We start from the raw sequence: 21,157 nt of genomic DNA on the forward strand, positions 1-21,157 counted from the left end.
CAAGCTAAATGCTTGATGACTACATGAGACTGCGAGTCCCAACATGCACCACAGCGGGTAATTTAGTATATAGTTACAAACAATGGCATTCGGAGAGTGTTAACACTGAAACCGGTGACCTTAATTATAGCAATCTGACTGGGGACGTGGCCAAAGCCACTGGAGTGTACTGTAAAAACAATAGGAGCACTGGTTACAAAATCAACGTATCCACGCTTGTCTACCCAGGCATTAAATAAACTTATCACTAATTTTCAAAGCATTATTGTGCTCAAAACAGAATTGCAAATTATAACCAAGGCTAAGTCCGTCGTGACACTTCTGCCCCTAAAAAACATACTCCACTACTCTCACGACTAGAGAAAAGAGAACGTAAATGGAGAATTAGGCACTCGTACATTACAACACCTCCAACAAGTGAGTGTGAGCTAAATTACCATGTGAAGATGGTGTGCTCCATACTCGAACGTGCAATATAATTCTTGCAATACGGGTCTTGAGTATCCCAAGTTTTGTGTATTTTCTCAGTACATTAATCTGTTTCTCATTTCTATGTCATCAATAGATTCTACAAGTGTGCGAATGGGAAGAATCAATATCAACTTTAAATAAATCTCTCAAAATATTGCATTTTATCAGTTTCAACTTTTATGAAGAGAATGTTCAACATCAATACCAGGATTTGAGACTGTTAATATTGGTAGCCTGTGGGCCATACAGCTGTGCACTTTGGGTCTGGTCTACCGCTGTAGTCCAGCAAGATGCTGCCATAATTTGTCACCTCATTGCATGGGACCACATAGGACAAATGCATCCACCCCCCAAATAAAACCAAGAAGATTGGCCAAGCATCTAGTCCTATGGGCAAGTAGATATTGTTTGGATTTGCATGATCTCCTTACTAATAAACATTGGGACTTGGTCTTTATCACGGAAACATGGCTAGACCAATATTCTACGCCCGAGGTCCTTGACGCTATCCCAGAGGGCTACTCCCTGGTGAGGTTAGACCGGGAAACTGGGAGAGGCGGCGGGATAGCTATTGTGGCCAGACAGGGCCTTCATTGCCACTTAGAACAGGCGAAGATCGTGGATGGTGAGGTTGGCGAATTTTCTATCTCTGTCAACGGGAGTTGCACTCTGAAGGGCCTTTTGATCTACAGGCCACCTGGCACTGCTGCCCGTTTCAGTGAGAGCCTTCTCGAGGGTATTACTGAGGCAGCACTGCGAGTGGAGAATTATTTGGTACTGGGGGATCTCAATCTCCATCTTGATGATCCCACGGACAGAGCAGCTAGGGAATTCCAACAAAGCATGGAAGCTCTACACTTTGTGCAGAAAGTTCTTCAGCCCACTCATCAACTAGGCCACACCCTGGATCCAGTTTTTGCAAACTGGGAACAGGTGGTTGTCTCCGACCCTATTCCCATTCCCTGGACAGATCATCACCTGGTTCCCTTTCAGATCCAGATTCAGGGAGCTCGACCGGTGATACCATCGGCCTCCAGGCACCATAGTCGACGCTGGTCTAACTTCTCCCAAATTAAATTTAATCAGGCCCTTATGGATAAAGGTCGTTTAGGGGGAGTGGGAGTGGAAGCCTTGAACACCAACTTGGACCTGCTCATTACGGAGTCCTTGGATCAAGTGGCCCCACTGGGCATATCAAGAAGGGGTGGTCGGTTGCAGGGTACGGCACCATGGTATGATGAGGAGGTACGGGCAGCCAAAGTGGTGTGTAAACGTGCAGAGCGTCTATGGAGAAAGACCCTTACGGTGCTTGCGAAAACCGAATACAACGCTATTCGGCGAAACTACCATAGATTGATTAGGAAGGCCAAGATGACATACTTTGGCACCAGGATCTTGGAAGCTGAAAATTCCACTAAAGAACTGTTCCTAATCTATAAAACACTATCGGTAGGGAAACCTGTAGCAGTGCCGGAAGAACTCTGCACGGTGGAGGGTTGCGACCGAATAGCAGAATATTTTGCCAATAAGGTAGCAACAATTTACACCTCCTTTCCACACCAGATGGCTCCAATCCCGAGGTTTGGGACAACTACCAAGGGATTGGGGAAACAACGGCTGTCTAGCTTCACTACCCCTCCCCGACGGAGGAACTCATCCGCATTTGCGGATCAATACGATCTGGCTCACCTAGGGACCCCACTACTCCCAGACGGCTGTTGGGAAGTCTGGATGTTCTCGAACCACACATCCGCCTTCTGCTCAACACCTCTTATGAGACGCAGACTGTCCCCGCTGCATGGAAACAAGCGATTGTTCTCCCGCTGCAAAAAAAAGCCAACATTAGCTTTGATAAATTTGAGAATCTACGTCCCATCTCTCTCCTGCCTTATATGGCTAAAGTTGCGGAAAAGATTGTCAATCTCCAGCTGATGAAGTACGTGGATGATGCCTGTCTGCTCCACGACTCTCAGTTTGGTTTCCGCCCCCGTCATTCGACGGAGTCAGCTCTCCTAATGGCGGTGGAAGCCTTGCGTCAGGGTGCGGATAAAGGCCAAACCATGGCTTTAATCCTGCTAGACCTCAGCGCTGCATTTGACACTGTAGCACACTCCATCCTGCTACAGTGTCTGGAGGAAGGGGGTATCTCAGGTGCAGCGCTGGGTTGGCTAGGATCCTTTCTATCTGACAGACGCTTTCAGGTCCATCTGGGCGATTGCTACTCTAGAGAGATCGGGTTGGGCCAGGGAGTGCCTCAGGGCTCCTCCCTGAGCCCCACCTTGTTTAATCTCTATGTTGCCCCTTTGGCGGGAATAGTGGAGAAATATGGGCTGCGTGTTGTGTCCTATGCCGACGACACGCAGCTGGCCATCTCCCTCTCACGGACCCCGGATTTTGCGGCGGACAACTTCAGGAACTGCATGAAAGATCTAGCAGCCTGGATGTCCGCCAACTGTTTAAAGCTAAACGGTAGCAAGACCGAGGTACTGATTGTGGGTGGGACTCCGGATGCCTGGTCGTCGGCATGGTGGCCTTCTTGCTTGGGCAAGGCGCCAGCTCCTTGCCAGGAGGCAAGGAACTTAGGGGTCTGGCTGGACTCGGGCCTGACCTTTGATACACATGTGGGCCGTGTGGCTGGGGTATGCTTCGGCGTCCTGAGGACCTTAAAAAAGGTGTTAGATCTTCTCCCCCTTGCGGCCCGCAGAACGTTGGTGCATGCCCTGGTGACTTCCCGCCTCGATTATGGCAACCTATTATATCTGGGTGCCTCCAGCAGGGTCATCGGGCGCCTTCAGGTGCTGCAAAATGCAGCTGCCCGTTTGGTGTTGAGGCTCCCCAGGAGATCCCCCTCCAAACCCGCGCTCCACGCACTTCACTGGCTTCCAGTTGCCAGTCGGGTTGAATTTAAAACTCTCTCCACATGCCATCGTATTGTGAATGGCAAGGCTCCTGCGTTGCTCAGGAACTTGGTGACCGTGTATGAACCCACACGTAGCCTTCGATCCTCCTGCACAGGGCTCTTAACGATACCAAGAGTAAGGAAAGCCCGCATGGGGGGGGAGATCTTTTAGGCATCTGGCGGCCAAACACTGGAATGCTCTTCCTTTAAGCCTGCGTTTGGAGCCATCAGAATTGATTTTCAGAAAAAAACTCAAGACCATTCTGTTCAGCAGGTAGTCGGCGGGGAGGGTGGGTGGAACCTCAGTTTCTCACTTATCACAGCGCGGGGACACGCCGGTGGGCGTACTTCCAAGCGCTCTATAAATGTCCAAAATGAAATGAAATGAATATTTCATAAAAATCTGCATCTCTGAAATGGAACACATCATTGAATTTTTTCGAGATACTAGAGCATGGCCAGCATGGTGTATACAATCTACTGTGTTTAACCATTCATAGAGAATTGATAGAAATGTTTTCATTAATCAAAAAAAAAGCAGCAGAACTTCACACACTGTGAAGAGGGTAGATTGTTTTCCCAGGAAGACCCGGCACGTATGACTTCCAAGTCAGTTTAGAAAAGAAAATTCAGTATTAATAAAAAAGACCTGTACGGTAAGGCCAAATAAGGCAATATCCATTAGGGCTCAGTAGAATTAAAATACAAGTGGTTGGGAGCTATGATAAACCCGGTTTTGATGCCAGCTAATTTACTGGAGTCAATCCACAAGACAATCATTAAGGCCTTCCCTGCCCTTCAAGTATTATGCTTCCTTTTTCTTAAGGCTATTTCACGCTAAATAAATAGCAAGTACAAAAATTATGCATATTGATGAATGGCCTCAATACAAGTTTTTAAATGTAATTTAGAGGAGTCTAGAATTTCACTGAGATTACATAATAAATTCAAACTGGTTTCAAACTTCCTGTATGGTTTATGGAAACCTTACATGAGCAGAGAAATAAGTAAGAAGATACACTTTTATAGAAAAATTATGCCTCTTACCCGATGACATCTCTCAAAGGCCTGCTTTGTTTCCTGCAATAGGTTAACCACCACGTCTTGTGTAAGAAATGTCTCTCCATGTGTATCAATGCTTGGGCCAAGAGATAGATTTGTACGTTGTCGAATTCTCTCCTTAAGATCTTGAATACTAGAATATAAGATACAAAAGTTAACAATTCCATCATATTCTGTCAAATTAAATACATACCCTAAAATCTGTACAACATTCATAGGAAGAGTTGAATGCAGTCGTCCATCTAAAGTGGAAAAAAACAAGTTACCATTTTCAAGGAAAATCATAACCTTCATGAATCTCTCCAACACATAAAACTGGGATGACAAGGACCTTTTTAGTGAGTCATCGTCTGCAATTTAAAATAACGCTGTTCTAGTCACTTAGAGTATGCACTATGGGTCTTTGACTGCTAGAGTCCCAATCCCTTATACGAATAGCATATCTTTCTAATTTGACAATGGAACTTAGACATGTGAATGAATAATTAAGAGGCCCAAGCGCAGTCCAGGTCCACTATTGTCTGTAATACAAAATTGACCTACTCATATTTTCTGGCAGTGTTGTTTTTGCCTAGACCTAAATCTTTGACATTGAGCAAAGCAAACTTTTAAGAAGGAACTGGAAGACTGCAGAGTGTCAAAGTTGCAACAGTCATAAAATTTACTTTTTACTCTCGCACAACATAAATTCCTCCCTACCATGGGAAAATTACCACGTCTCAATAGCTCCTTAAAAGGAGAAAGGGAAAGAAGGAAGGCAGCAGAATTGTTTGGACTAGTCCTCGTCAAAGATCCATAATTAACGAGTTATTGACATCACAGAAACGTGCAACATGCAGAGTTTTGCTGAAACTATGGGGAGTCAGCTAAGTTGAAGTACTGCAAATAACACTAATCAGAAAGAATCTCTGAAAAGCCTTGCAGACATATTTGAACTACCAACATGAATTTGTGCTCTGCAGCAACATGTGAAAAAGAGAGGCATAGATCAGTACACAATATTACGTGTCTATTATCACAATGCACAACACAATACTACAAGATTAAAAGGTAATCAAGGGAGCCAGAAGACTAAGCAAATGGTATGAGCTCAGTGACCGGCCAATTAGGATCTGCTAATTCTACTAAGTGAAAGTATGTACATATACAGCCCATAGAAGGAAAACAACTCCATCTCTAAATCCATGTTCTAGTTTATTGGAAAGACGAAATGCTCCTCAGCTTCCCCCACAGACCTTACCCACTTCACAGTACTTTTTAGTAATCCAAAAAGGTCCCATTGGTGGTTTGCACTTATTTAGCGGTTTCTGACAATTCTTCTATTAATGCATCCACTGGGGTCGAAGCTAAGACCAGTACTAGTCCCAGGGCAGGTTCTATGGACTACAACAGAAAGTGCAGTAATTAGTCACAGTGCCATCGGCCAGCTGCAGCTTTCCCCTATGGTTTAGGATCTTTGAATCTTGTACCCTGGTTAGGCACCAAGACACAGATTTTTTAAATAGTTCCTTCACCTTATGAAAGTTTGATAGAGGTTATACACACGTTAAGAATACTAATGCTTTTATTTTTAATATGGCTAGGTCTGAATTGTTCCATACAGTGTGTACAATTGAGACATCATGTTCTCATTGCATTAGATGGGTATATTTCTTAGGCGGTATTCCAATGCTCAGCTTGGGAGGCAAGGAAAGACGGTTCACAATTTTCTCCATTCAATGAAAGACTGTTTAAAATCCAGTGTTGTAGCTGCAAGGTACTGGAGAGTATCCTCTGCCTAGGGTCTTGGAGGACAGAGCAATATGCCCATGTACCTGGATGTCTGAGAATAGAATGGCTGCACCTGTTCCCGATCAGCCAGAGAAAAATTGTGTGCGCATTTGGGGGAATTTCTACAGATTGGCAAAGAATATAATGCAAGGTTCTCTTATCACTTTCAGAAAATATTAGACACATTCTTTGGATTCAGGTTCCTAACATACACCCGTGCTAATTCACTAACTTATATTGATATAATTTTTCAATGCTTCCTGTGATTTTAAACTGTAGCATTGTTGTATTTCTTGGACTTTAAGAACCAAGCTGGAGGCCCTACATAACCAAATTATCCTAGAAATGTCTTTGCCAGGTCACTGTGGGCACACAGGCAATCTAGGTCTAAAAGCCAACGAAGATCTTTCTGTGCTTTGAAGGTAAAGTGATGTACATGCTAAGTCTTTTAGATCTCATCATACACTAATGGAAATTTACAATTTGACTGAATTGTGCCCAAAGTATCTGGTGCCCTTGTTTAAGCCATGCTAGAACATTTCTGACAAGGGATAGAGTGGCAATGATGGGGCAAGGACTTGTAGAAAAGAGACTTGCTCAAAAGCAATCCGCTCCTTTAACTCACTAACAAGTATTAAAAATAGTTTTTTGTAAAACTAATGGGCACCACACCAAGACATGGGTTAGTGAAGCTTGCATATGTGTTTGCTAATGTTAACAACTCGAACAAATTACTAAAATGGCTTTAAACGGGAATTCTTTATTGTGCATGCGTCAACTGCATCTACACAGTATGACGAGCTGTCACTTGGAGGGAAATTCTTGCGCATGAGCAGAAGGTACTAATATAGAGTCTTGAAGACTCGCGTGTTTGGCATCTGCTTGCTTGAAACGAAATCGAGTGATTTTGCTAATGCTAATGCGGGAAAGAATGAATAAATAAAGGGGAATAGAGTAGAGATGGGTGGTATACAGTGAACCCATTTATTTTTAAAGTGACATCTGTCTTTCGGACTTTATCACTTATGCGCACATTTGGGCCTCTCGTGTATGTCTGAAGTGAGCTGAGTCACATGATAATGGCGCAAGACAACTGAAAGTCAACCCGGAAGGATTACATAAGGGTCGGGAAGAGGACAAGGTCGCAGAGCGCCCGAGTCTGAGAACCAGCAGTGAAAAACTTAAATGAATGAGCCTACATGCTAGATTTTTAACAATTGTTGCAGATGAAATGTGAATGCGGAGGGAAAATAAAGCATGAATAAAAATTAAGGGGATGGGTTTATGAACAACGGTCTGACAGAATAAAGTGACATATAAGCAGGGTGTGATGATCTCCCCCCTCCTTGCCTGACCAATCAGATTTAGTATTTTTAAGATATTGAAATATTAATGGGTGGTACATGAAGAGCGAAAGGTATAATTGAGATAGCTTTAGTTAGTTAGTTAGCACAATTCGGGATGCTGATGTTGCGGGAGGTGCTTTTGCTGTAAGATGCGGATGAAGAAACGAATGCAGAGCCTAATATCCTAAGTTAATTATGATTAGAACAAAGATCGCGGAAGAATCTCGAGGAGGAGGAAGAGAGTGTCAGAGAGGGGTGCCACGCAGTAGTCGGTGTTCTAGAGAGGTCATCTATTCTGTCCGTATTCCTGTCCTGAAGACTTTGTCGCCTGATCTATCCCGGGGGACCCTTACCAGCCCTTTGGCAGGGTGTTGGTCTTCACACCATTCTTGGTAACTATAATTTTGTGTTATTCGCAGATGTTCTTTTCTCTCTGTCCTCTCCCTTTTTGAGCACTGATCATTGCTTAAATCCAAATATATGTTTTATGATTTAAATGAATTTTCTCTCCTACGAATGAAGCTGAATGCACTGTGTATTTGAGATGGTTCACATGCGTTTTGAAATTTAGATAAAGATTGAAAACTTTACCAAGTCTTTGGTTATTTACCTTAAATAAAGAATAAGTTAGCTTATGTCATTTCACCATCAACTCGTTCAACTAATGGGCCATCGACCAGAGGAAAGAACTTTTTGATCAGTGAAAGATTAGTCGGGAGTATTGAATAACTAAACTAGAAAACTGAAGAAATTTATAAAACTTTGACTCCAGCGGTTTGCTCAACTAAGTGTGTGTGCTTATGGGCCCAGGTGAGTATATGAAATTGGAGTATCTGTTGTTGGTGCGTCGCTGGATCAGTAGGAGGGGTCACTGTGAAAACCTGAAACATATCTGTCTGGAACAGCGCATATGCAGAGCCAGCTAGTCACAATATATGTGCCAGTCTTTGAGTTTTCAATGAGGAAGATGAAGGAGCCACAACAAAGCCCACATGGAGATGACTCTCTTGCCCAATACCTGTAGAAGTAGGATGAGGATTTCAATGGCAAATAGTGTTATTTTGAGTTTTCCTTCATATGTTGTTTGCACTTAGGAGAAGCCTACGTCTTCTCTCTGCCCTTCAATTTAGAGCAACATCATAAAGCAAGAAACGTGCTGCCAAAAAAGTAGGCAACAAGACTTTGGAATGCATTTGGTGGCACGTTGAACTATCCTGCAAGTCATAATTGAACCACAGGCACCACATGCAACTGTCATGTAAGTCAGTCATGCACACATCCAGTTGTTTGCCTTTAGGCAAGGCCTCAATCCAAAATACAGAGGCAACCTAATGACACAAATGAGACTGGGAAACTACGGCAAAAGTGTTTACTGCCACTTCTGTGGCGCCTGTTAAAACAGGAAACCAAGGTCAAGGGCACAAGTATGAAGTATACTACTGTGATGGAGCACTCGTTTCAAGATCACAGTTATTCCAGGCCATCTAGCGACCATTGCATTAAATTGTTATCGATTCAGTCTGATGCATGTGGACATTTTTCAGTGTGAGGAAAATGCCTGAAATTGTATCCATTAGAATAACAGACTAACCCAAATCTGTAAGAACACCCTGCCAGGACAATCTGAATGCTGGAATGGAACATTAATATGGCAGAACTGTGGCATCCTCTATAAGTCAAAGCATCATTATTAGGCTGCTAGTGGACTTAAGATGTTGTCCCTCTCCACTGCTCATTAAATCACAGGTACTACACAGACGTGACGACAACATCAAGGGTCACTAGATTGTTAACCATTACATTGCCAATGGTAAATATAGTAAAACCACAGTCAGAAAATGAGTTATTGTTCTGTCTCAAACTAATAATTGTTTTGAAATTCACAGATTATGGTTCATGGTGCAAAACACCACAGACACGGACCACCACTGGTACACCACTGTGTGCTGTACATGACATTACACTTGAAATCAACAATGACATCACAAGTAAAAACTGATTTAATCACTTACAACATCACTAGCGATATAACTCATGTCACTGCTCCGATTTCTGTTTTTCATAAGGTCATTTATGCGATATAGATAATAATCAAATTCTATGTTGTTTTCCCCTTCTTTTTTTTTTTTAAATAATTTTTTTTTCCATTGCTTCAACATGTATGTGCTCATTGTGAAGTAGGTTAAATTATATATTGGCACTAATAAATGGGAAAATGTAATCATCGCAACTGTCTTGTTTGAAAATCTGGTTTTCTTGGCATTTTTAATATCCTCTGTGCAGTGCGAGTTTTTTGTTTTATGCAATTTTTCTAATGCTTAATTCAGAGTCCTTTTTGTTTTTCTGTAACAGTTTTCTCTTTTTGTTTTGCTTTTGATGTTTAGTTATTTTTATTATTGTGGTATACTTATGTTTATATTAGTTTTTTATATTTAAAATAGTTTTTTCTTTTTGTATTGTACTATGGGTTTACGTAGCCAGGGTAACAATAGAAATTAGCTTTTTTCCTAGTGCGATTCATATATAAATTCAAAACTATTTTGTGTGTGTGTGTGTGTGTGTGTGTGTTTGTGATCAGTAACCGGACACCAACACAGCAGGCTAGGATATAACTCATCACACATTTTTATTTCTGGCTGTATCGCGTTTCGGTAGTAACTGCTGACTTAAATCACACACGAGACTCCATTACTTCCCATGTTTTAAACAGTGGATCACATGGTTTCGCCGACAATTAACAGAACATTCCAAAAGGCAAATATGCTAAAACACGAGTGTTACTCACAATTTGTCTTTCTTTTTCTCTTGCTTTTGCCTTTTCAAAAAATTATTATTGTCTGTTATTTCTATTTTCTTTATTTGGTTTGTACTTTTTATTTTCATTTTTTTGTTTTACTTTAAAGTGCTAATGCATAAATTCAGTGCCTGCAAAGTTCATTGTATGTATACTTTTATGGCGTATGAAATTCATATAGGTAAAAGGACTTCTTGGCAAGTGTCTTATTATGTATTTGACACGCCTTGAGCTGTTATGCTCATACCTTGCTGCTCATAATTCATCTTCGTATTCTGAAACTTTCTGTAGTGCTATCTTCCTGATTTGTTGGAAACACAACTTAACTTAGCCTGAACATCTAATTCAAAAAGCGCAAATGCTGGTTTCTAAAATCCCTTTTTTTCCACATTCACTTTTGGTGTTCTGAGATGTTATTTTCCTTACGAAATTTGTTTATTATCTAATTAGGCTATTTAAGAGCTATGGAGAGAACTCATCCTTAAATATGACCATGCAGATCTTAATCAGAATTGAGGCCATGCGGAATTCTAGTATTGAGCATTAGGATGTATTTTGGAGGCCTTGTGGCGGTGGCGGCTTGATTCTGCAACGTGGGGCTGACGGTGCAGGTGGCTCCCCAGAGATACTTGGCGCGGCTGAAGGAGCACCGCACTCTTGGTGGACCCGGAGGTGGTCTGGACCACTAGACTCCGCCTAGAGCAGAGTGGCTGGCGACCCGGGGTCTCTGTAAGAAGGCTTCTGGGGCCATTCTCAAGTGGTGCAGGAGGGCTGCGCTACTGATCCGGCGCAAGGCGTTTGGCACAGCGAAGCCCACTATATGGTACACAGGTGCTGCTTTATAAGTGCGTGGAGCAGCTGACCCTCAGTAGAACTGCACTTAGCCGAGGCGGATTCCTGTCGCCACTAGAGACCACTGATAACTGCGTTGGGGCATCCCGGGGTGATTTATTACACCACATCCATTGTTTCCATCTGGGGATTTGGGGACTGCCAATGCGGGTGCTGTGGTCGAGCCATAGACGGAGGACAATATACCAAAGGTTCATCAACCACTGTAGATCACACTCTAACGGTGGCCCGCTGTCCCCGCTCATCCGGTGTTGTAGAGACTAGAGGGATGCACGCCTGCTGAGGTTAGACGTGCAGGATATTGTACAGCAACTCAGTATTCATTCTCTGCAGTGACATCGGGAGCTTGAGAGACAATACGGAATGGTGCCCGGTGGATGATCAATATCTGATCCTATTAGGAGGCAAACAGTGAGCCAGCTCTCTTGTAGTAGAGAGTGGTGGTCATTCAGGGGGAGCAAGCTGTTGGATCAACAACCACCATGGGGAAGGATAAGGCCCCCAGCACAAGCAAATAAGATTTCTAAATATGCGCAACCATTATTGCATGCGCGGGAACACCGAGATGGAAGTGATTGTGCTGATCATCCTCCTATGGACTGGAACGGAGGAGATCCCCCCACGTTGGCAGACGAGCTCCAGGCCATACAAACGACCAGGGTTGGCATGGTCAACAGAATAGACTTAGTGGTCATTGATGTTAATTTACTATGTGCTGATCTGCAAAAGGTATCGGATAGAGTGTCCGTTGCTGAAAAAGATGTGAGCGCACTGCAGTCAGATATTAAATTTCTCAGCGCTACTGTGGTAACCTTGAAGAATCAGGTACTAAAACAGGACGAGAGGACCGAAGATTCAGAGGGGAGGTCGAGGAGGGATAACTTACATTTCGTTGGATTTCACGAGAAGGCGGAACGCCCCTCCACCAAACTGTTCTTAGAAGATTGGTTCACTAAAGTGATTGCTCCTAGGACACTCTCTAAATTCTTTACTGTAGAGCGCGCACATAGGGCGCTGGTTCCGCCTCCCAGACAAGGAGCGCCAAGAGGGGACATTATTGTGGAACTGTTCAATTATAGAGACAGAGACTTTCTCCTGCAGCTCTCACGGACCCAAGGCCAGTTTCTCTTCGAGGGACACCCTATTTCGATATACCCGGACCATACTCAGCGGGTACAAGATCATCGGAAATCATACGTTGTGGTCAAGCGACGGTTGCGCGAGATGAACTTGAAATATACTCCAATGTTTCCTGTGAAACTCAGACTTGAACATGGAGGACATGTACTCTTTTTTCAGTCGGCGAGGGATGCCACCAAATGGTTGGACACCAAGGGACCACAGGGTCGTTGTTTGGTCTTGCCCACGGAGTCATCTGGGAATCCATCTGTGTCGCATTCATGGCAAGATCGCCAGCGATCCCAAAGACAACAACAGGCAGATTTGCAGAGGGACCACGGACGGATAAAGTTCTCCAGGATGGCACTTTGTACACGTCCGACACAGAGACTGTCCCGGAATCTATTGAGGTGACACAGGATCCAGAGACAGACATTGGGGAACAAGGAAGTGGGCGGGAGTGATGACATTGTGTTGCAGAAGGATCTGAAGTACAGATAAGTACTAGCACTCGCGAACAAGTAATGTTGTAATGCCAACTATGTATGGACTGCCGGTTGTTGAGGGTTATTAGAGACTTGATGTGACAAGTTCCTTTTTGTTTCACTACCAGGAGAGGGATGGGCAGCAGCGCCCCCCAACAGATGTTGACCTCACGGAGGACGCTTGAGAGCAATCTCGCTCCTCGGTGAGGTTCAGATCTCTAGCACAGTAATCTGTTTGTACATTTTCCTTGGTTTGTTTCTAGTTCAGAATAGTGCTTGAGCTATGGCTCAGTGTGTTGTGGACTAATAGGCACTCTTTAGATTGGGGAAGGGTGGGCAGTTTGGGGCAATACGTGTTTAATTTTGCACTGGGCTTATTGCTAGCATCGGGATTCACGCAAATGCACAAGGGGTGGGACGGGAAACAAGACAGTTGGGCTTGCAATGTTCTTATGTTTGAGGGGTGTTACATGTGGTCATGGGATGAATACGGTAAGGTACAAGATATATCGGGGCGGGTAGAATGGAATGACTGAGGTGCATGTGTCCTGATACATTTATTTTTACGGATTACTGTTGATGGCAGCACAAACTTTGAAACTCCTTAGCTGAAACTCAAGCGTATTGACCTGATACTGATCTACCAAGAAACTAGGGTGCATTCTGTCTCTTCGATGACTTGTTCACTAAGGCCTACTGCAGTCCAAAGTTGTACACTCACTAACTAGTGCCCCTCTGCAATGATCCAATTGTAATGTACCGTCTGGTCCACCTCTTGTAGGCTTCTAGTGATGGTGACATGTTTGACTTTATGTAACTACAATACTTTGCCATGTCTTTTATGTATTTTGTGTTGTAAAGAAGATCAATAAAATTTCTTTGAACTAAAAAAAACTCCTTAGCTGGAATATTAGGGGCATGGTGGGACTAGTGAAAATATGCAGTGCTTATGCTTTTCTGAAATTTTTTAAAATAGGGATTGCAGGTTGACAGGAGACGCATACGTGGGGAGGCACTATTGCCAGTGTACGTAAAAAGTGGAGAGGGCAGCTGTATGCTACCTCCTATTCGGGATTGGCATGAGGGGCTTTGATCTGGCTGGCTACTGCGGTTCCATTCCACCATTTGAGTCATGTTTTAGATCCTGATGGGAGATACGTTATCCTCTATGGGAAGTTGGAGGGCAGAGAGCTTTGTCTTATTAATGTGTGTGACGAGGAGGGTCAGACTGATGACTGTACTAATGTACCTGTTGCAAGTAAGCGTTTGAAAGACCCCATCTTCTATCCCTCTCTCCAGCAACCAGAAGCCTAGAAGGTGGCTGAGCTGCAGCCATATTCAGTGGAAGAGAACACTGACCCGTGTTTCTTTAACTGGGTCGAGTTTTCAGCAAGTCCCGCCCCCTCAGATGACGTGGAGGAGGCAGGAAGCTCAAATCCCGGAAGCGGAGGGAGTCCGGCGTGTTCAACCACCGGAGGAGAAGAGTTAGTGAGGCGGGAGAGAAGAGCGAAGCGGAACGAGAAGGAGACTACCGACGGGAACTCGATTAGAGGACCAACCCACAACTTCCTGGAGCCAGGAGGCCAACGACACGGCGAGTCGCCCAGCCACGCTTCTGGAGAAGCGTGGCTCACACAGGTACGATCGCGTATCTCGGGTTGGGCGGGCAGGAAGGGGTTTACGAAGCCGTAATTGCTTTGCTCCGAAAAACTCCAGATACCCTGTCCTGAGCATCACCGTCACCTAGTTCTTAGGAACGTGCACTGTGTGTCTCCTCACTATCCTTTCCTCACATATTTCACAATTGTGGGCACCAGACTGAATCAAGTCTTTCATTTTTTCTTTCATTCACGCCGGATCGCTGTGAGAGAGTCCCCCCCCCCCCCCCCCCACTTCGACGACGTCACCCTGGAGTGGAAGAGACGCGGAAAGGGCTCCCCCAGAGGCTGTGATTCACGGGAGAAGGATACCGAGCCACCACTACCTTATTATAGACTGGCTATTCGTAAGAAAAGAATCCTAAGACCAATAAAACCCAGTTTAACCCCATCTAGTGTCCCTGCGTTTTCCTTCCGCCCGCCACAATGTGTATGCCCCAATTATGGATTGCCCTGATTTTTCCCAGCCATACTTAAAGAAGCATCACCATTCATGGGGGCTGAGATTGTCCTTTTTGGGGATTTTAACTGTGTTTTCGGTACCAGCCTCGACAGGGACACCCCCCCAAAGAGCCCATAACGACTCACGTATGCCGAGATCACTGGAACTGCTGCTACAGGGTATCAAGCTCAGGGATGAATGGAGGGCTAGGAATCCACTGACAAAGGCGTTCTTGTGTTACACTCCTGCAGCAAACACGCTCAGCCAAATTGACCATTGCTACCTTACCTCTGGGCTGTCGGCATACACGGAGGGTATTCCATACATTCCCAGATACATTTTGAATCACGCTCTGTTACTGCTCATGTTGAAAACTGGTCCAGGCCGACCGCCCATCCCACTTTGAAGACTTAGGGCAGAAGCATTTTTATATCCCCCATATGCTTCAGTGGTCTCAGAGGCACTACAAAGCTATTTTCGGAAGAACTGGGGTATGCCACAAACAGGTCAACTGAATGGGAGGCCATAAAAGTGGCCATGAGAGGAGTGTGTACGGGGACCACCTATAGGGTGAGGCAGCAGTTAGAAAGTGACATATCAAAATTAGAGCATCAACTGCAGGAGCTGGAGGTCATGGTGCGCGAGTCGCAGGTCCATCTAGCCACATGGACCAGGGTGCCCGGGGAGCTGTTGGATGCCTGGGCCAGATTGGAGGAATTTACATATACATCTTATAGGCAGAGGCTGCATATGCAAGGGGATAGGCCAGGGGTGTTGTTCGCAAGGTTAATTAACACAGAAAGGGAGCAATCACCTATACTGCAATTACAGACCAAGGATGAGGTCTGCCTTCAAACACAGGGGGAGATCCTGAGGGAATTTGCATCACACTTTGAGTCCAAGTGTGTGGGTACCGTAACAACTGGTACGGGGGGTTGCAGGATTTTTTAGATGGCATGGCTCTCCCCACACTTGAGGAGGCGGAGGCAGACATCATGGGGTCACCAATTTATCAGGAAGAGGTTTTGGCATCCATGCGTCGCTTGAAACCCGAGAAATGTCCGGGTGGGAACGGGCTACCGGCAAAGTTTTATCAAAAATATGCTCATCTGTTGGTAGATCATTTGTTGGAGGTGTTTAATGAGGCCCTAGCTAATAAAATGTTACAGATTACGGTGTCGGAGGCAATCGTATCCATGCTCCTTAAACCAGATAGGGATTCCCTCTCCCACAGCTCTTACAGGCCAATATCTCTCCTCAACGTGGATGCAAAGATTTTTAGTGAAATCTTGGCATCCCGATTACTGCCATACATGCCCCAATTGATTCATTCAGATCAGGCTCGGTTTATCCCAAAACGAAATACAACACATAATCTACGGAGGTTGCCACATGTTTGGCACCCCCGAGTTTTGAGATGGAGGATTGGGCGCAGGTATTGCTGGACATCCAACAAGTCTTTGACTCGGTGGAGTGGGACTACGTGTGGGCAGTGTTATCCAAAATAGGAGTGGGACAACAGTTTATCAAATGTTTACAAGTCATATATACTAAACCAACTGCAAGGGTGAGTATCAGAGGACAGGTCTCAGAGAGCTTTGAGTTGAGTAAGGGAAAGCGACAGGGGTGCCCCTTCTCCTGCTCCCGTTTGATATTGTGATGGAGCCTCTGGCTGCTACTCTACGGATGACAATGGAGGAGTGGGGGATACGTTTAGGGGAAACCCATCATGTGGTTTCTATGTATGCCGATGATACGTTGGTATACTTGTGTCGTCCGGTGGAGGTGGTCCCGGTACTCCTTGCTGAACTGGAGAGATTTGGTAGGTGGTCAGTTTTAAGACTTAACCCTGGGAAATCTAAGCTGCTTCCCATGGGGAGATTGATAGGGAAACCTGAAATGGAGTTGCCTGCTGTCGGGATGCGTTGGGTATCAGAGGGGGTACGATACCTGGGGGTTACACTGACACACTTCAACACCGCCTACTTGGCCGACATTATCAGGAAGAGGCTAGATGGTATCAGAAGGTAGGTAGCCTTTTGGAAGGAACTCCCGCTATCATTGATGGTGGCACGGACCAAAATGGCCATCCTACCGAGAGGCCTGTACACCCTACAGAATTCATTATATATGGTTCTGCAGGGATATTACTTGCAGCTGGACAGTCTGATAGTGGAGCTACTATGGGGCACCAAACTGAAACGCCTAAAGCCGAACACCCTACAGAGGCTATGGGGGGCGGGTGGTCTGGAGGTTCCCTGTTTGAAATTTTACTACATGGCCGCACAACTGCAGCAGGCGGTACATTGGTTTGATGAGCCAGACAATTGGGAAAAGAGACTGCTGGTGGGCACGTACAGTGAGAGCTCCCTCCCAGAGGGTTTTATCAAGGGCTCAAAGGTGCTGGGATCCCTTCCATATATTATTCATCATGTAGCATCCGTATGGGCCACGGTAGTGCAGAAGGTGCGTAAGAGAGCACCATATGCTCCGGAAACCCCGTTGTGGGCGGTGGTACTCTTCAAACAGATAGGGCAAGTGATGAACATTAATAAATGGAGGAAGGGTGGATGCCTATTGATGGGGGATTTACATATCGCGAAGCGGTTTAGGACGAGAGGAAGCGTATGCTGCCTTCCAATTAGGCGCGGGCAGTTCTTGCAGTACTCTAAGATCTCTGAGGTGGCTAGGGAACTGTGGCTGTCATTCCCACAAGAGCTGCGGACCTCATCAGTACTGCGGATGATAACTACTCTGGCGGGGGGGGGGGGGGGAAGCAGGCTGGTTTCACATCAATGCAGCGTTGCGTGAGGATGTCCCCTCAGCTCCCCTCCCACTACACAGGAAATGGGACGATGCAATGGGGAAGCCTCTCACTGCAACACAATGGCGGAAGTTGCATTAAGGGGTTCAAACAAACAAGCTCCAACGCGCGTTTTAAATTGATTCAGTACAATGTGGTGCACCACGTACACCTCACTCCTCGCATACTCCATAAAATATATCCGGATAGGGAAGACATATGTCCCAGATGTAAAAGCTCTGATGCTCATATTATTTTCATATGCTGTGGGACTGACCTGAGCTAGCATGCTATTAGGGGGGCGGTCATCGAGTCACATGATGGATTATTACACCTTCTATAAAGGAGGTGGTATTAGGTCTCCTGCCTTTCAAAAGGCAAGAATCTCACTAGAAGGTTTGTACAGCTGGGTCTCGTACTAGCAAAAAGGCGAATCGCAATGCACTGACTTTGTCCTACTGCACCCAGAGTTGAAAAGTGGCTCAAAGACATGCTGGAGTGGGCCACTGCGAAACCGGTACGAATGAATAAGGTCAGGAGAGATGACAAACTTGAAGAAGACTTGAGGGCCTGGCACCTAATGATTACAGACTTAACTAAAGATAAAGATTCCCAGGGAGGGAAGACGCCTGCCCTGGGCTCCACACAGGAAAGGCTTGGCCGACTATCCATTCTGCACGCCTCCCATGCGTGGGGGACTAACATAGGTAATGAATGCAATTGATAGGACAGATGGACTCCAAGTTTTGGATGGAATATTACACCCATGACTGAGGGGGAGGGGGTATAGTTCATAGTTATTGTTATTAATTTCCTACAATTGGGAAATAAATTACGACAGTGAAAATGAGGGGGGTGGGGTTGGCAATATGTAAAACACTGTTAACACTGTATGTCAATTGATCGTATAATTTGATTGCCTCTCACAGAGAACAATGTAATTGATGTGATATATCTGTTTTCAGGAAAAGTTATTGTCATGCAAATGCCAATAAAAATATTTAAAAAAAAAAAAAAATTATACATGTCTTAATTTTAGTTCTTGGTTGCCACCCCTTCTATTTTTTGGAACTGAATTAATCACATAATAGACTGGCTCATTTACATTTCCTCCATGTACCTCATTAATGTGTCTGGCGACAGAAAAGCTTTTGTCACTATTCTTCACCACTCTCAGATGTTGGAGAATTCTCACGTGCGTGTGCCATGTGAAAAGTGCCCCCTACATAAAGTTTTAGACAAGAGCATTGAAGGATGTATTCTACAAATTTGCTTCTGTAGTTGTAAAAATGGCATATTTTCCATAGACTCTTTAATGAGGGTTAATGTTAATGTTATTGACATTTATAAAGCGCGCTGCTACCCAAGGGTGTCCTGGCGCTATGTAAGATGTCCTACTGAAATCTGGTTACAGAGGGGTCAAGTTTTGGCCTTAGGAATTGAACAAACAGGTTTTCAAAGCCTTCCTAAAGTCAATTAATTTTGTCATGCCTCAGAGGAAGTGGAAGGGCATTCCATGCTTTGGCGGCGCCCACCAAAAAGCTCCTGCCACCCAATTAACTTTTTTTGCCAACGGTACACAGACTAGTTTGGCTTCTGATGAGCGCAGAGATCTTCTTGGTACATACCAGTTGAAGTGTTGGATCAAGTGATTTGGTCCAGTGCCATGGAGTGACTTATGGACCACACAGAGGGCCTTAAATAGAACTCGCTTCCCAACAGGTAACCAGTGTAACGTTTTAATTTCTGCTGAAATGGATTCATGTTTTGGGCTTCCTGAAAGCAGTCTAGCCGCTGCATTCTGTACGAGTTGGAGTTTTTTCATGAGACCTACCTGAACGTTTACATACAGGCTATTGCAGTAGTCCAATTTGGACAGAGCCAAAGCAGTGATGACTGTTTTTTTACTTTCTTTAGGGAGATGAGAGTATTTTTTTGCATGATTTCAGAATGTATGAAGTGGCCGAGACCACTGAATTTACTTGTTCTTTGTGGGAAAGTCTATTATCAATTATAAATTCTAAGTTTTTCACCTTCATGACAGGTGTAGGAAGGGGGCCAAGGGAATCTTGCCACCATGCCGGGGTCCAAAACTGGGGGCTTTTCCCAAACAGTACCACCTCTGTTTTATTGGAATTAAGCTTCAAGCAGTTTAGGGCCATCCAGCCACCCACCGCTGTCATGCAATCATGAAAGCGGGTGCTAACTCCTGGATTCCATCTGGAAGCAGTGTGACAACAATCTGCGTATCATCTGCGTATGAAGTCAGTTTGAACCCAAAGGATTCAATAAGAGGAGCCAATTGCGAGACAAACATTAAAAAGAGTAGGACTCATAGATGACCCCTGCGGGACTCCGCAAGGGAGGGAAAATGATTTAGCAGCAAAATTTCTGAGTGCAACTGTCTGCACTCTATTGGATAAGAATGATTTAATCAGTTTCCAGGCCCTCCCTTTGACACCAATCTCATGCAGCCGGTCCATCAATAAAACATGATGGACCGGGTCAAATGCCGCAGAGAGATCTAACATAATCAGGGCTGCATTCCCTCCCTGATCTAGAATGGCCCTTATTTCTTCAGTGGACTTGAGGAGAGCGGACTCTGTGCTGTGACCCCCCCCTAAAACCATACTGAGTAGGGTCCAGCACGTGTCCCTCCTCCAGAAATCAACTGAGTTGGGTATTCATTATTTTTTCTGTGATTTTAGCAGGGAGTGGCAGTCTAGATATGGGTCTGAAATTGTTAGAATCCATCGGGTCCAAATTGGGCTTCTTTTTTTTTGTTGAAACTTTTTATTGAACGTAAAAACATGAGAACAAACCAAAACATAGCAAGGCATTACAATAGAAATGTGTCACCAATTAGCCTGTGGGGGGGGGGGGTTACAGACGCAAATCAGATACCATCACAAACACTAAATCGGGGAGAGGGGGGGGGGGGGGGGGGGGGAAGGAGTGCAGAAGTATACAAAACAGTTATATTCCTGCGGAGGAAACATCAGGTTGGGAGGAGGACAAATCAATATCACAATCCGATATGGGGGGAGCACAGATATCGCCACGATATGTGTTCCACTGAGTCCAGATCTTCCCCCATTTGCCAGGTTTGCCACGGGAAACAAACCGTTTTCTCTCGAAACATGCACCAATCCATGTTTTGTTTCCATACTAGGACTGTCGGAGGCCTCTGGGCGCCCCATAGTTGGGCAATGTCACGCTTGGCAATCATGTTACCTAAGGTTGCCCATCGAAGCTGCGCCAGATTGTAATCATTCGGCTCACAGACGTTCAACAAGCACCTTCGCGCTTCAGGCATCAGTCGCACACCCGTAACCTCGCTCATTACCGCATGTACTCGATTCCAATAGTTCAGCACAGCAGGACATTCCCAAAGCATATGAAGAAACGTAGCCACCATTCCGCATCCACGCCTGCACAATCCATCCGCCGAGAACC

General features: G+C 44.9%; 1 protein-coding gene across 1 annotated transcript in view; it reads right to left on the reverse strand.

The window, feature by feature from the left end:
- EXOC5 (exocyst complex component 5) overlaps nucleotides 1-21,157 on the reverse strand; it is a 159,563-nt gene that overhangs the window by 75,832 nt on the left and 62,574 nt on the right. Inside the window, exon 12 of the mRNA XM_078660366.1 lies at nucleotides 4,418-4,565. Within this exon, the coding sequence (XP_078516492.1) occupies nucleotides 4,418-4,565 (148 nt within the window). The remainder of the gene's footprint in view (nucleotides 1-4,417; nucleotides 4,566-21,157) is intronic.

Source organism: Lissotriton helveticus, chromosome 9 (genome assembly GCF_964261635.1).
Source record: "Lissotriton helveticus chromosome 9, aLisHel1.1, whole genome shotgun sequence".
In the NCBI taxonomy this organism is placed as follows: Eukaryota; Metazoa; Chordata; class Amphibia; order Caudata; family Salamandridae; genus Lissotriton; species Lissotriton helveticus.